Source organism: Nematostella vectensis, chromosome 12, assembly GCF_932526225.1.
Source record: "Nematostella vectensis chromosome 12, jaNemVect1.1, whole genome shotgun sequence".
NCBI classification, from domain to species: Eukaryota; Metazoa; Cnidaria; class Anthozoa; order Actiniaria; family Edwardsiidae; genus Nematostella; species Nematostella vectensis.
Genome location: NC_064045.1, coordinates 4,477,241 through 4,493,119, shown reverse-complemented (window position 1 = coordinate 4,493,119; position 15,879 = coordinate 4,477,241). Strand labels below are relative to the sequence as shown.

Below are 15,879 nucleotides of genomic sequence, written 5' to 3'. Positions count from 1 at the left end.
CAGATAATGATATCTAAAATTACGTCTTACTAGAGAGTCGAGGTCTAGTTTGCTCGAATTTGCAATTATTATCAGAACAATGCCAAGCTAGCAGCCACAAATAATAAGTCTCCTGTAAAATTGCTTATCTCTGAGCCTAAGTCGGCTGGAATAAAACTATTTTTGCACAGGTAACAAGACAGTTGTGTTAAGAGATTGATAACTTAGTGATTTGCCTTCCAATTCTAAATTTTGAGCTTTCCATAATTTAACGCATCTGCATAAATTATTCTCGCGCTGTGATGAAAATGCTCGTATTTTAGAGCGCACACAGCTTGGTATAGCATTATTTTACGATACACATTTTAGATGGACAACTCTAGGAATGATATTTATTTTGGTTTAACATATGAAATTTGAATTTAGCGCTCAGAGCAATTGTCCTGACATGTTGACTTATTGACAACTGATTAAAAACTGATTGTACCTGAGCCCGGGGGTGGGAGGAGCTATCCCTTTTATAACGGAACCTCGTGTTTAATAAGCGCCTCGCCTAAGAGGGAAATATTAATAAGTGCTTCCCAATGCTTCTAACTAAGAAATTGAGAAATTAAATTCTTAAAACAGGTTGCGCAAAAATAAACGTTTTCAATGGACACGTCAGAGACAAATGAAAGGAGGCGCATGTAGAACGATATTTTAATCAGTGCTAAACATAGTACACCCATACAAACACACACCGCTCATGGCCAATACCCATATTCCAGGGCTGGACAAAGCGGAGTAACAACACACGAACAAACACAGACACATTTTATTTCAGTCCGTTAGCGAATGCTTGATACGTTGCGTTTATACCAGACTTGTGGCACCACAAAGCCCGATTCACACGCGTTTTAGTCCATGTCCAAGCAAACCTTGGCGTTGAGCTTGGTTCACACAGACTCTCCGCCGTTCAATAAACCAGGAGGCAGAAAAGTGGTCATGGAAGGGCTAACAAGTCCATTCTCGTTTGTCCCCGACTGCGGCTCAACATCGCGAGGAGCCCCACCCGAGAACGACCACATGCTAGGCACCTGCGAAGGGAAACCTGTAGCAGCCCCAGGATGGGAGTTCCCCCACAGCTGTGCCGGAAGCTGGCTAGAGGAGCCCCACTGCATTCCAGGAGGGACCATAGCTGGCATTTGAGGGGGTGGGCCCTGGGGTGTCTTCTCAAGCCCCTGGGTTGATCCAAGTGGGCGATTTGGGTCGACAGTGCCGAAAGACCAGGGGTTCCCGAAGGATGGGTTGGGTGGCATGGGGTTGTTACTCCAGTCAGGAGTCTGCTCGAAGAAGCCCCCAATGTCGCTGTCTGTGGCGAAGTCTGCGATGAGTTGCATGCCCTTGACCATCATGCCGTTAAGGTTGTTGCGCGCGCTTGCCGCCTGGTCCTTGTTGCTGTAGCGTATCAGGCTGTTGCCGTGTCTTAAGTTGAGGGTGAAGGTCAGTAGGGGGCCATACTGCTGGCATACAGCACGCATAGCGGTAGGATCAGCCTGGAAAAAATCGGAAATAGTGGAAGACTTAGTCTTAGACTTAGTGGGAAACAATCAGCCTAAAAAACGCAAAAAGTGGATGAGGTAGTTTAACTAAAAAGTGAATGAAGAGTTGGTAGACTGTAGACCATTTTGTCCTATTTCTTTAATCCTTAAAATATCAGGGACCTTTAAATTTGAAAAAAAAACTTTATGGATCATGGTCACTATGGCCAGAACAATAAGTAGTATTTGAGAATGGGAATCTGGAATTCTTACCCTTGGTGACAAGTTCCTTAGTACAAGCCAGGTAGACATGGGGTTAGCCCCACCCCTTCCTGACCCCATCCTGGGCCCTTGGGCTACAGGTGGTTGTTGCTGCTTCTCCTCAGCGGATGGAATGGGCTGGTTAGTGGACCATGAGCTGATTCCCTCATCTTGCGGCTTGAGTTGCTCCGCCGAGGTTACAGCATTAGCAGTACTAGAAGCTGCCTCAGCACTTGGGTCGGATGATGGTGTAGACGAGGATGATGGACCACCTGGTGCGGCCCATGGTTGAGAGTTGGGCGTCAACCCACTAACAGACATCCCATCTTGTGTACTCCATGAGTTTCCAGATGCGGAGAAGCCCAATCTTAATCCTAACTGAAAGTTCCCTGGATTAGGGCCCTGAGCAAAAGACTGCTGTGTACCACCGTCCATCAAGTTCTTCATCCACGCTGGCCGCTCCTCGATGCTCGGAGTGTCGGGAAGACCACTTGAAGTAGAGGTGTTCAGTCCAGGGGGAGGGCGAATAGACGAAGGGTTTGCTTGGGTTTTGTTTAAGGAGTCCGTTGGCTCAGTGTTTTGCCAAGGGGAAGATGCAATGCTGTAAGGGAATTGAGACGCTGAGGAGAACCCCCCTGGGAAACCTGGTTGCTTGTTTGGATTATCTGTTATTTGAGTTTTCCCAGAAGCAGGCATTCCTTGGGGTGAGGATTCCATGCTTGATCCGCTACTCCCACTCTTTTCCTCTCCTTCTCCACGCGGACGCCATGGGACGCCTGGCTTGAACTCAGGAGGATCAGCAGAGAGCTTCAAGGACGCATCGACCCCCCATCTGCTTGACACAGGGTCTGCAATCCTGTTTGCCTGCGGCGACAAATTGGGTGCACCGTGTTGCTGTTCAAGGGAGGATGACACAACTGGCCCAGATAAAAGACTCATTTGCTCAATCTTTGGCATTCCCCATGTCTCTCCATGCGATGTCTCTGGGTCTGGCAAGAGCGGCTGCTTCCACTGAGTAAGGCGTGACTGTGGTGCAGGCGACTGTTGGGTAATACGTTCGCCTGATGCAACAGTCGTAACAGGCTTGTCTGCAGTGGACGCTTTAGGGGGCTCCTCTGGTTTACTCTGAGAGGGTTCTGTCGATGGTGCTTTTGTTGAGTTCTTTGCGTTCTGAGGTGGCGTTCCTGGCTGAGCTGACGAAGACTGTGGCGGAAGAGTAGACTGCTGGAAGCCTGGAGAGGGGAAGCGGTTGCCAGCCATCTGGTGGTTATGCTGTTGCATCACCTGCTGCTGCAGTTGAGCCATCATCAAGGCGATCTGCTGCTGTTGCTGGTAAAGTTGCTGCTGGGCTTGTATATTGTGCTTCTGCGTCAGTTGCTGTTGCGCTATCCGGTGCTGGACCATCTGGAGCTGTGCCATCTGCTGCAACAAGGCCACCTGCTGTGGGTTGATCGGTGGCTGGAGGAGCCCCCCTTGAGCCATCCGCAACTGATGCAACTGAACCTGATGCAGAAACTGTTGGTGCAGAAGAGGATGTGTCATGGGTGTACGCATAGGAGTTGGCGTGCCCAGTGCCGGGGTCTGTATTAATCCAGTGGTGGCTCTTTTCTGGCCTGCATTAGATTTTCCAGGAGAGAGATGTGGGGAATTCTCAGTAGTCTTAGAAGCGTTCCCTTTACCATCAGATGCTCCTTGGTTAGATGGCTTATTTGATTGTCCTTCAGCTGCCTGGCCTTTCTCGTCTTTATTTGATTCGCTTTTAGGGTCCTTGACGGTAGAATCACTAGACCCAGACTGACTATTAGCATCATAAATATCTGTTTGTTTGCTTTCCTGTTTTGCTTGTTGCTGTTGGAGTTGTTGCTGTGTCTTGCGTCGCTGTTTGCGGTTCGGTTTGCTAGTAGAAGTGTTCTGTTGTTGCATGCGGCATGCCTCGGCAGGATCTGGTTCACCTGTGTTTGCTGATGATGCCCGACTTGCTTCCTCGATTTGACTAGCAGTCAGAGACAACAAGTCACCTGCGGATAAATGGAATGTCAGTCATCTCTACTACACGTTCCCTATCACATTGACGCATCCATTGCCATGTTATGTTATGGTCATCAAACATCAAACCCTAGTCGGTATTTCCGATTTAATCACATCGACCAGTGATCACCTCATTTGTGATCTAATGCTTCATTCTGATTGGTTGGCCTACTAGTAGAATAAAAGTCGCAAAAGGTCAACTCGTGGCTTTCTCTGTTAAAAAAAAATTGGTACACTATGCTAACGCATAAGCCACAATTGGCAAATGGTCAGACCACAACTAGTTTTACCAAAACAATGATTCCTCTCGCCCTCGTAGTCGCATTTAAGTTCGAGGACTATTGTAAAATATATCGAAATTAATCTCTGTACTTTGTCACATTAACTTCTTAACATTTTTATAACCGAAAGGAAACATAGGTTACGGCACGTCTTCTCGAGTGGACCCCTTATCTACTAAAAGGTCAACAGATGCCATACTCACTTATTGCACTCTCTATATTCATGTGATTAGCACGCAGCGCCTTCTCAGCATCCTCTTGCTGTGAAGAAAAACATGCATTAAATCTTTTTAAGCAGAGACCAGTAGCCTGCTCGCAACTGTTTTCTCTGTGTTTTGTGCAATGCGTCTTGCCCACCCATTCCCCACCCCCAAAAAAGTCACTGGGTCAAGGCCTGCATTCTGGTTAAGGGACCAGATACCAGTCGCATCTCTGAGATGAACACCTTTATATAAATGAGTTATATTGTTACTAGGCACTACGGTGGATCCAAAATTCATAGCCAGCCTAGCTTATTGGAGAGAACGACATGACGGAAAAACTTGACGTGACGCGTCAAATAAGCCCATTTCACATCGAATAAGGCGGAGAATTTCTCTGAGTACATAGTAACTTATAGCAAACAAAATATCAAGTGCGACTTTTTGTAACATGTCATTGAAATTTGAGCTTTTCGTCCCTCAGCTGATACACAGGGCAATAATGATCAAGGAAAAATTATCTTAAAAAGCCAAAATCTGGTTATATGGACTTCGGCCTCACGCTATTTGTGTTTTGAAAATCAGTCCGTAATTCAAGGAACCTATAGCCATTGTAAGAAATTGTGTCTTCTCTGTCTATCTGGAATTGCGCGTTTTCAAGGTTTTTCCGTCATGTCAGAGAAGACAGAACCATTTGATAATAACCCGATGAGACAGAAATGAGCCTGAGAACATGTCATGTCTTATCCCTATCTTAAAAATAGATCATATTATACTTTTCTTAGCATGCATTCTTAGCATCTAATCTCCTGGGCAGATTTTTTATATACAGAAAATGTGACGAGTTCCTCCCGTTTGATGTTGGTGTTGTTGGGTAAAGGGAGAACAAAGTCACACTGCACCTTAAATCCCATGTCCAGCAGTTGCTTTAGTGACCTGCTCATCCAGGCATTACTGTCGTTAGTGGGGGCGGGCTTAGGTGCCTTATTGCGCTTAGACGAGGCTGTTGTCCATCCGTCCCAAGCCTCCTCATAATAATCCTCCTGGTCCGCATTACTATCCCCATTCCAGTCTGCAGTAACGGACGTTGACGTGACAGATGTCTCTAGCCATCCCGAAACCTTATCATGACTAAGCTTAGAGTCTTTAGAATCTAATGGTTTCTTCGGAGACGTAGTGGTCGCAGTATCCCAACATGCAGTACCAGTAACACTCGCTGGCACAGCCCAACTAGGCCCTGCCTCACCCCACCCGGAAGGGGCAGGTTTGTTATCGGTAGGTTTGTTATCAGTAGAGTCCACAGAAGCCATACTGGAAGAGTTCCCTTGAGATAAGCCTGAACTGACTTTAGAATTCCAACCGGAAGAGTTAGGTTTATTAGTCTCAGTACCAGATGTCTCTACCCACGCAGAGCTAGAGTCCGCGGGAGTGCCGCCCCAGGTGGGGGCAGAACCTCCAAATACTTGTGTTTTAGGTCCTTTTCCGGGTGTTTTATTCCAAGAGTCAACAGTGGAGTTTTGCTCACCACACCATCCCGATTTAGAAGCTGTTTTGTCTATGTCACGATTCTCTTTGGACGGTTCCCAGCCTAGCGGTGTACCAATAATCCCACCTAGCCCTCCCGTCCCCATTCCAACCCAGTTTACTCCCCCTGGTCCAACACTTCCTTTAGACTCAGTGGCATCTAATGCACGGTCAATTGACTCATCACAAGTAGTGTCCCAGTTTTCAGACAAAGGTAATCCTCCTGAATTGCGGTTACTATTCCAGTTAGAAGATGGAGGTTTGCTACCTATAGTCCCAACAGGTACAGTTTCAGAAGAGTTCTTAGAATTGCTATTTTCCAACGAAGAGTTAGGTTTATCGCCAATGGCGCTCTTGCTGCCGACAGTCGGCCAAGAGTCACCGTCAGTCCTGTCCACAACAAGTTGGTTGGAGCTGCCTTCTTTGCTGCCCCACTGTCTGTCAGCTCCCCATTTCTCAGCGATATTTTCCTCCCAGTCTTCAGATGTACCCTCCCATCCACTCCCTTTGCATTGGGAACCCTTATTCCATCCAGCATCGTCAACTTCATCAACTAGATCAGCATATTCCTTGGATGCAAATCGATTCGGGTCTTTTTTCTTCCCAACTGAAAATATAAATAATAGATGGATGTGTATATCCGTCAGATTTTCAACACTGATGTTGCGGTTTAGCAAGAAAATAAATGGATATAAATTGGATAAAATATTGCCATGTTTGTTGCATGGTATTATGCAATGCGCAATGTTGTAGACTTGTTGACGCTACAGCATTGTTTGGCTTGCTTTGTATTTTCTCAACAAAGATGGTGTTGTTGGTGGTACACAAAAAAGGGGTATTATAAATTGGTTTTATCTTTAGAGCTCTTTTCAGCCGCAACATTGTTATTTTGTTTTCATTCTAAATTGGAGAACAAAGTATTTGAAGAAATTTTGAAACAATTTTTTATATATGTTATTAACAAATTTAGTTTAAATAGAAGCACCTTTCTCCCACGAAAAACAATAAGCATGCATTGAGTCGGTAGCAATTGTATACATATACACCTTTTTCGATTAACGGTGCACCCAAGAATCAATGTATCGTAGCTCGCAGTGGTTCATGGGTAACGTATAAATGGCTGAATCTTGGTCTCTGAACGCCATGTTAACATTAAGATGTACATAACCAAGAATGCAAAAGCTTTTTTAAACCTGTCATTGTTTTCACACTTATTTATTTACTAATTAAATACCCATAAAGCACTGCGGGTTACGACACTTAGATTCTACGAGTACAACCTTATTTGAAATAGATGTACTGTATTTTTTTTCATCAGTTCTTTTTCACATAACTTGGATACTCTACCTGGTTGCTGTTGAGGTTTTGACTGGAATTTGTTTAGCTGTGCAGGAGAACCTGTAGGTGCAGGAGGGGGGAGGTTGGGTGTCTGAAGTTGCTGTTGTTGTTGCTGTCTCTTCATCTTTTGAAAGCGAGGAGGGATTTCACGAGGGTACTGTTGTTGATCTGTCCTTTGTTGCTGCTGCTGTCTCTTAATATTCTGAAACAATGAATTGAATGCTGAAGACATATTAACAAGCTTTTATAAATAGGCATCAAAAGCTTTGTTTTTTCAGTCATTTTAGAGATAATTATGCCACTAGTGATGTGTTTCCACACAAAAAAAGTTATTGGAAGCTTTAAAAGCTAAATCTTAATTCTTTAAAAAGCAAATTTTTTCCTAAGCTAAATCTTAATTCTTTAAAAAGCAAATTTTTTCCTAAGATGTTCGTTGTCAATTTCAACTGCATAGCATCCCTGTACACAAACTTTGAAAAAGGCAGTGCCATCAGTATCAACTTAATTTCAACACATATCCAAATCTATAACCTAACGCTATATAAAACTATGAAAATTGATGTGGTAAACAATATTTTGCGGTGGACTACTCTCTTAATCATATTGCTCAACGTTCACAAACAAACTGTACAGAACAACAAAAGACAGGAATTTATCAAGCATTGGAAAGCTTATGGGAATTTTCAGCGGGAATTATCAGGCAATGGAGAGCGTATCCTTTAACAACAAACCTGGTTTTTAGAAGCCGCTTTTGCTTGCTCCTCTTTTTCTATAAGAAAGTAAATACTGTTGTGAGGAGAAAACGAAAACAAAGTGCAATGATCAAACAATGGACTAATCTTGGTTAAATTTTGAGAGCTTTTGAGAGCAAGAGTGGGGTTAAGCATCAGTCCATCAATTGGATGACAAGTAGAAGTTAAAAACAAACTCTTTACCTTTAGCAGCTTGCAAAGCAGCCTAAAATACAGAAATGCACAGAATTAGGTAATGATTCCATTAACATGATCACATCTATGAAGAGTCTAGCATGGAAAAACCATAAACATGTTTACCTTCTTTGCCGCCTTCTCTCGCTCCTGTTTTTCTTTTTCCACTTTCTTGCGCTTCTCCTCCTCTTCCCTTCGTTTCTTTTCTTCTTCCTGCTGTCTCCGACGACGCTCCTCTTTTTCCATATCCAGCTTTTGTTGTTTTTCTCGCTCCTTTTGCTCTCTGAATGACAAGACAATACGTCAGTGTGATGTCTGCGCTACATCATTGTGATATCAATACTATCGGTTTTTGATGAGCAAAACTTGTGGTATTTTACAAATTTCTGTGTGATCTCCATAACAACTGCTGGCTGCTAAACAGCATCTGGCTTCTGTCACTCAAACTTTGCATCATTAACAAACCACAGTTTGTGGTTTTTCATGGGTTGGATGTTGGAAAATCGGTTGAGACTTTTTTCCTGAAAGACTTTTTCTGATGATTTCAAATAGGCTATTCAGGATAATTTCTCAAGCATTGAAACATCTTTTATGACAGCGCAAATAGTATTGTTTAATTCCAACTGATATTCAAAGCAAATATCTTGTTTCATACCTTTCCCTTCGTTTACGTTCCTCATTCTGTGATCTGATTCTTTCCTCTTCCAATCTCTTCTGTTTTTCAACCTCCAGCTGATAAAAAGAACACATTGATTCAACAGGAAGCATCAAAAACTAAATCTTGATTAAGGGGCAACATCACACCCACCTGTTTTCTTTGCTTCTCTTTTTCCTCTTCTTCTTTTCTTTTCTCTTCAAGTTCCATAGCAATCTGCTCCATTTCCTGAAAAAGAATGAATAAGTTTGGTTCAAGTGTCTTACAAAAGTTTCTTTAGGTACATAATTCAAATAGTGACAAAGACTTATTCATTCTCCCAAAGTTTTTATTCTTGGCTCTATTAAAGTACAAAAGCATTACGAAAATATACATTTTAAAAGAATTTTTTAAATTTTCAAATACTTCTAATTCATTTATATTTGGGCTATATTCATTGAGAACTATGCTTTTAATTAAGTTAATGGGGTTTTTAATACATTTTCATTTTTATAGCTGTTCTAGGCAATCAAATACTTTCTTTTTTAATTGGTTAATGAGATTTTAAATACACAGACATTTTTAAATAGTTTTTTAGGCAGCAATAAAATACTTTTTTATAGCCTAATAAAATATATGCCTTGATCCTTGTACCTTAGCCCTTCTTCGCTGTTCAGCCAATAGTTGTTTTTTGCTCTTAGGTTTAGGCTGAAACAAGAGGAGTAATGTTCATCAAATAAGCATGCAGCACATATCTTTGCAAATGGTGCATACTTTACGCAAAGAACAATTCAGTAATCTTTTGGTTCAGTACATGGATGGATTTATGGTCACTGACAATATAATGATAACATTCAAGACAAAGCTTAGACAAGAGAATTATAAATAAATGGTGAAAAGAGAAGTTGTCAATTTGATTAATGATAAGTAAAAATTGGCAGGTGTCTGGAGTTATGATAGTAATGAAATGATTGAGACTGTGGTATGTTTGATAATAAAAACTTAACTAGACTGATAACTGTGTTTTATAATTTCTAACACCGTGCCAATAACTGTATTAGCACAATTTATTTCAATTTTTGTATTTTGTCTGCTTGATAAAGATTCAGTGAGTCAAAAATGCTAGTTATGTGTTCTGGAATTCAACCTGCAACATCACTGGGAAAACTTTCTTGAATTGGCTTCTCACCTTAGCTACTGGTACAGATACAGCTTTTCCTTTCTTCACAGCCTGCTGTTCAAAAGGATTTAAATTAGCAATAAAACAAATTAAGGTTATCTAGAAATGGCATATAGCACCCACCTCATCAATCCAATCACTCATATCAACATATTTCTAACAAGGAATTAATGATCAGGGTCTAATTTAGATTATGGCAGAAGACAAAACACACTTTTCAGACATTTATGAGTAACACATTACTTTCTGCTTGAATAATGCTCATGTTTGGGAGATATAATCAATTCTGCTCATGGTCAAGTGAGCATCAAGTATGATAATTAGTTATTATAATCCCTTTATTGTTTGATCATCATTATTGGGCTTAATACATAGAGCAATACACATGCATTGATTAGAACATTAATTTCAGGGAAATATTATGAACACCTCGTTTTATAGTGACCTATTTCTCTACACTACTACTTTGGTGGTAAGTCAGTCATATAAAGGGTATTTGGAATAAAGTTTTGGATCGCAATTATAATAACAAAAAAATGTTACTTTATGTAGTATTAGTACAGTGGAATGCTGTTAATATAAGGGCACCTACAACATTGCACTTACTTTTAAGTTATAATTTACAGAAAATATATTGAATAATTTTTTTGGAACTTTGAAAACTTCTCATTTAAAGCTAGTTTCCTCATTAATAAGAGGATCTTTTGAGTTCTAACTGTCATTAAATTTATTTAAGGTCATTCCCCTGAAATAAAATTTGTCATATAGAATTTCTTTCATAGTTTGTCTATTTACTGTTTAGGATATATGAAGTGGAATTATGAAATAAAAGGATGGGGTGCCCATGCTCTTTCAGAAACTGTAATAATGCAAACATTTTCCATTTAGCGCTAGAGAGTGACTTTTTCTAGGCATTTGTCGCTGAAATAGGGGAATTTATCTTTCGCATGCAAGCTTTATGCATCATTTTTGAAGGAAAAAGAGTGTGCACTGATATGCAGAGAAGCGTGCACTGTGCAAAGCAGGGGAATTACCTTAACTGGAGGCAAAGCTCAAATGTTATTAAGTTATAATCTATGAGCCATATTCAATGCCAATTAATGCAAAAGTCCTAGTGGGTTGTTTTATCTTTAATTGCATGCATTCACATTGAATAATGCTAATAGATAATACAACATTAGCTGATTTTGATATGTATAAGCACCTTTTTCGACCCATCCTTTTTCATATCCTCTTTATGCTGTGAAAGCCTAGTTTTAAGTTCCTGCAGCTGAAAATAAAAGGAGTATTGTTTATCAATTTTAAGGTAAAAATGACATTTGGCAAAGAGTACTGTTGGCTAGAAGTCTTAACACTTTGAATATTTTTCAAACTTAATACAAATTAAACAAAATATTCAATCAACTGATCCATATGTAAAGTTGTGTTGGTGTTGGGGGGGATGGGTCCAACTAATTTTATCCATGTTTTTACTTTTTCTTCATGAAACTCATCAGGAACAGGCTTCCCTCTTTTTCTTCGGTTCTAAAAAACATAAAATTGAAAGTTACGAAAAAGACAATATGCCACAAAACAGGCTAGTATACAAGGATGGCAAAGCTAGGGCAGGGTTCAAACTTACAGCAAGCAAGTGACTGCATATGTAACTAGATTTTAAATTTTATTTGGTTGTAAGCAAGTTAACAAGTTGTCTTCTATGCAAAACACAACAATAATTCAGGGTAGTGGCTAAACATAACAGCTAGGGGAGGCTCAAAGTTAGCAACAAAATAATTAGCTTAACATGACATGGTTTAGGCAGTAATTCTTTTGAGGGTACCTTAACAATTTCCAGTAAACTCTCAAGCTCTTGCTCTCCATCAATATCTTCCTCTTCATCGTCATCTTGATATCTGGAAAATCACAAAATGTTGGTTGGTTAGTTTATCATGTACACCTATAAGGTGCTGAGTCCAACAAATAAGAATCAGTTATGAAACATCATAAATACTGAACCAATAGTGGCATGTTATACAAGAGTTACAAAACATCCTGAAGCAACAGTCTAAAATTTGTAAGTAGGCATCTCACTATAAATATAAGACAATTGGTATTTATGTCATAATACAATTGGTATTTATGTCATTTATGACCATAATAATTTCCTTTAAACAGGGCTTCTGGAATTACGTGAAAAAAAACTCAAAATTACGCGGTATTCTTTGCTAAATTACGTGCTAAATTATGTGGAAAATCAACCATTACGCGCTAATTTTGCAATAATTTTTCTTTAAAAATCAAAATTTTGCGGGATTCTTTACTGAATTATGCGCTAAATTACACGGAAAATCAACTGTTATGCCCAAACTACATTTCGTACTGAAAGCACGAAATAACTTGAAAAGGTTTATTTTTGCGCGAAAATATCTTAGGCGAGTTTTCATTGGCTCCTAGCCACCAGCCAATTAAAAAAGGTATTTTATTATTAGTCCTAGGCCTTCACAGTTTAGCAAAGAACGCCTAGTCATTTTATTAGTTTTCGAAGTTCAGTTCGAAATATCGCACTCTTACGAAGAATATATGTTTTTTTTAAAGAGAAATAAAAAAAAACACATAAGCTGTGCACTTAAATGTTTTGTCTTTCAAAATTTAGCCAAATTATGTGGGATTACGCGGAAATTAGTGGATTATGCGGAGAAAGCCAAATAATTCCAGAAGCCCTGTTTAAACAGACTTGTTTATATGACACAAAAAGAGGTAGCTGATATGAATATCTAGGTATATGTCATAGAGAGTTGTTGGATGCTATATTTTTTTAAGTTATAGGCGACTTAAGAACTTAAGATAAACACAGAGTGAACAGATAAGAGCACTGCCATACTATCTGTGAGTGGTATCTGCTTTGCATATCAAGCAACAGGAAACTTATCAACTGTTTTTTTTTTCAGGGGATATAAAATTCTAACTCTCAACATTGAGGACTCTGACTCCTTCATCTTCTGGGGTAAGGATGTGAAAGCCTGTAATGATGATATAAAAGAACCAGTAGGAACTTGTGGTACTTTCCCTATTGACAGCATGGCATATACTAACACACATAGATCCTATGGGAGGACTGGGCGTGGTACGACCCTTACAGCTTAACCTTCCTTGTCAGTACCGCATATACACAAATGGAAACAACCAATGATAGCCTGCCATGTGGTTCTATCCGGACAGCCTAACCTACACATATGGGGGATACAGGCCCTGGGGTACCATGTTTACCCTTACATGCTGACAGTCTAACACACACAGACTTGCTGACATTGGCCATGTAGTGAGTAAGTACGCAGCTGCTTTGTCTCTATTCTTCTCGCTCTTTGTGTCGAGGTATGGATATTGTTCATTTGCCCAATCAAATTGCAGCTTGTAAGAGTTGCGTACTGACCCTATGTAGTGCCTACCTATGTTTCAGTACTTGCAGGCCAGGTTATGTAGGCTATGTAGTGCCTACCTACGTTTCAGTACTTACAGCCCAGGTTAACACACACAGACGTGCTAGAAGCATTAGCTATGTGCTACCACCTAAAGTTTCAGTACTTACAGCTAAACACTCAAAGATGTGTGAGACACTAGCCCTACAGTACCACCCCAAGTTTCAGTACATACAGCCTAACACACATATTAAAGAACCAATTGGAATGCAGTTCTTACAGTCTGATACATACTAAACTGCATATAGCAGTTTCTAATAAAACACAGAAATGTCTTCACACCATTACCTGAAATCTGGGTCTGTATCCGTAGATATACAAGAATGTTGCTTTGAGCCACAGAAATAAGTAAAGAAATCACTTGCTCCATCTGAACCTGAGAGAAAAAGTTGGTTAATAACGATGGAATACTCAACAAGATCATGGTTTCCGTAATAGGTTTTTCCGCCTTTTGTTTTTCTGTCAATACATTTTTTTTAGAAATAATTATAGGTAAATCTATAATGTTGTACTGTAGCTGTCTAAAACCCAGGCAGACTGCTACAAAGCATGCAGGATATCCAGAGCACCAAGCCACAAATCAATCTATGCCGATGACCATATCAAGCACCAAAACAAATGGAATGTACAGTACAAACTGAAAGTATTTTAACATTTTCCAGTGTGGATTCGGCGTGGTTTCAGAGTGGGTTCTGAGTGGGGTCCACACACATTTACTGCGAGGAAAACCATTGAGTGGAGACCACTCATTGCGTGGAATTTTATTTAAAAAAGTAAAGTTATCTTCAGAAGGACAGAAGAGAGTACATAAAATTCAAGGAAGATAATAAATGGACTGTTTATGAGGTCTAATACTTGAAGTTTGAAAGATGAGTATTTTTAGGTTACATTTAGTTATTGTAGAAATGACCAGACCCCCCACCTCCCCCAGCAATGCACCAACATGGTGCAGTAGTCTTTAGGTAACTTTTTTTTACAACTTAAATAATAAAAAAGCAACAAAAAACATTTCCCAAATTTTTATAAATAGCTTCGCTGTTTACTGAATAACTATGGTAATTTGCCAACATGAAATTAGTAACAGCTCATGTTTATAAAACATTTTCATTGTGTAAAAATTACAGCACATAAAAAAATTAACAGGGAGGTAGGGGTACATGCTTTCTTGTAGAAGATCAATGAAAACAAATGAAATGAGTGATCATGGAATTAAGTGAAAGAAAATTGGTATCGAATGTGTTCAACGTTTCTATAACAAAACGTCTCTACTTGATTACAATTGTGTTTGAATTGTAAGCTTTCAGGCGGTTTAGAAGTTAAATTTCATACCGTCAGTCTATAGATATACAATACAGGGCATGAGTTTAGAAACTTACCGAATAAGATGTCTCTAAGAAAGTCGAAGAAAACCTACAAAAATACAAGCATCACCATTGAAGATTTTAGAATATACTTAAAGGTCTTTGTTTTCTAAGGGCGAAATTAGGAATCATTTTAAACAAATCTTGAACACTGAATGTAATATCATGGTGGTCAAGAAAATAAGGACAATTACCTTGTCATAGTCTTTCAAACTATCATTGATTCCATCTAAACAATAACAAAACGAACAAATCAGTTTCGAATATTTTGCGTGAGACATCAACATGGCTTATATTATGGAATTAAATATACAAGTTCCAAAATTGTTGAATCAAAACACTTTCACCTTGTGTGAAAAAAAAGGAAGATCGTTCGAACTTACCATGGACTAAGTATTCGAATGCTTTACTGACTTCTTCGAACTGTTTTCGCGCCGAAGTATCGCTAGGATTCTACAAAATACAAATGACACCATATACAACTACGTCGAGTAAGTCTATCTACGCGATGCTGTTATCAAACCATAAACACTGGTTTACAAAGAAAGATAATGTGGCTCACTCTATGGTTTGGACATAAAAAAAAAACACAGAATAAAAAGGGGTCATTCGGTACTCAAGTTATGGTGTAGAGAGTATAAAACGCGTGCGTTCGAAATACAGGTTTCTAACACCTTACCTTATCTGGATGGCATTGTAGAGCAATTTTCTTGTACGCTCTTTTTATATCATCTAAGGAAATTTAAAACCGTCATTAGAATTCTTAATGACTCAACCAGAAAACACCGTAAGCTATGGCAACTGGTAGCAAGTATTTGCCCATTGTATGAGAGCTAAGATTGCTTGCAAATCAAGTCGTTCTTCCTGTCTGCCCATTTTGCCCTCTACATTCTATTAGAACCAGCGAAAATAAATAGCCCAAAACGTGCCCATCGACGTACTTTCTGACGATAAAGTGTCCACTCCTAGTGACTTTAAGAACTCCTTTTTATCATCCTTTGGCATTTTTTAGCCGTGCACCTCATATAGATACGAAAATCTTTATCCAAACTTAGGATTTACGTTACATGGAGTCCCCAAGCGCTTCCAAATCAATATGGCGGACATGGAAGATATGACGTCACGTGTCTACACAAGGCCTTCCCACTACGCAATGCGGCCGATTCTATTGAACTTTTGAAAAAGGGCGCGA

At 39.7% G+C, this 15,879-nt stretch overlaps 1 protein-coding gene across 3 annotated transcripts; it reads right to left on the bottom strand.

Moving 5' to 3' along the window:
• Nucleotides 1–664: 664 nt before the first annotated feature.
• LOC5509622 (trinucleotide repeat-containing gene 6A protein) lies at nt 665–15,879 on the bottom strand. Of its 3 annotated transcripts, none has more exons than XM_032378580.2 (21): nt 15,629–15,879; nt 15,367–15,419; nt 15,071–15,140; nt 14,882–14,916; nt 14,703–14,736; nt 13,615–13,702; nt 11,691–11,763; nt 11,345–11,395; nt 11,076–11,141; nt 9,881–9,925; nt 9,346–9,399; nt 8,866–8,940; nt 8,713–8,789; nt 8,184–8,340; nt 8,067–8,088; nt 7,863–7,900; nt 7,141–7,333; nt 5,172–6,400; nt 4,273–4,330; nt 1,773–3,778; nt 665–1,514 (listed from the first exon to the last, which is right to left on the bottom strand). In XM_032378580.2, the coding sequence occupies exons 1-21, from the start codon at nt 15,690–15,692 to the stop codon at nt 915–917; spliced, it is 5,088 nt and encodes a 1,695-aa protein (XP_032234471.2). In that variant the 5' UTR covers nt 15,693–15,879; the 3' UTR covers nt 665–914. The 3 variants fall into 3 exon arrangements, with proteins under 3 accessions (XP_032234471.2, XP_032234472.2, XP_048575579.1); XM_032378581.2 differs by having other exon boundaries at nt 9,881–9,922; nt 15,629–15,817; XM_048719622.1 differs by lacking the exons at nt 11,076–11,141; nt 11,345–11,395; nt 11,691–11,763; ... (4 more) ...; nt 15,367–15,419; nt 15,629–15,879 and adding an exon at nt 9,995–10,825 and having other exon boundaries at nt 9,881–9,922.

What these genes read in the sequence shown, in the direction of transcription:
- LOC5509622 (XM_032378580.2), bottom strand. Translation starts at nt 15,692, where the DNA reads ATGCCAAAGGATGATAAAAAGGAGTTCTTAAAGTCACTAGGAGTGGAC. An exon ending in GTTTGAAAGACTATGACAAG is followed by an intron (nt 14,737 to 14,881) that starts GTAATTGTCCTT and finishes GTATTTTTGTAG; the next exon opens with GTTTTCTTCGACTTTCTTAG. An exon ending in TATCTGTACCAGTAGCTAAG is followed by an intron (nt 9,400 to 9,880) that starts GTGAGAAGCCAA and finishes CTCTTGTTTCAG; the next exon opens with CCTAAACCTAAGAGCAAAAA.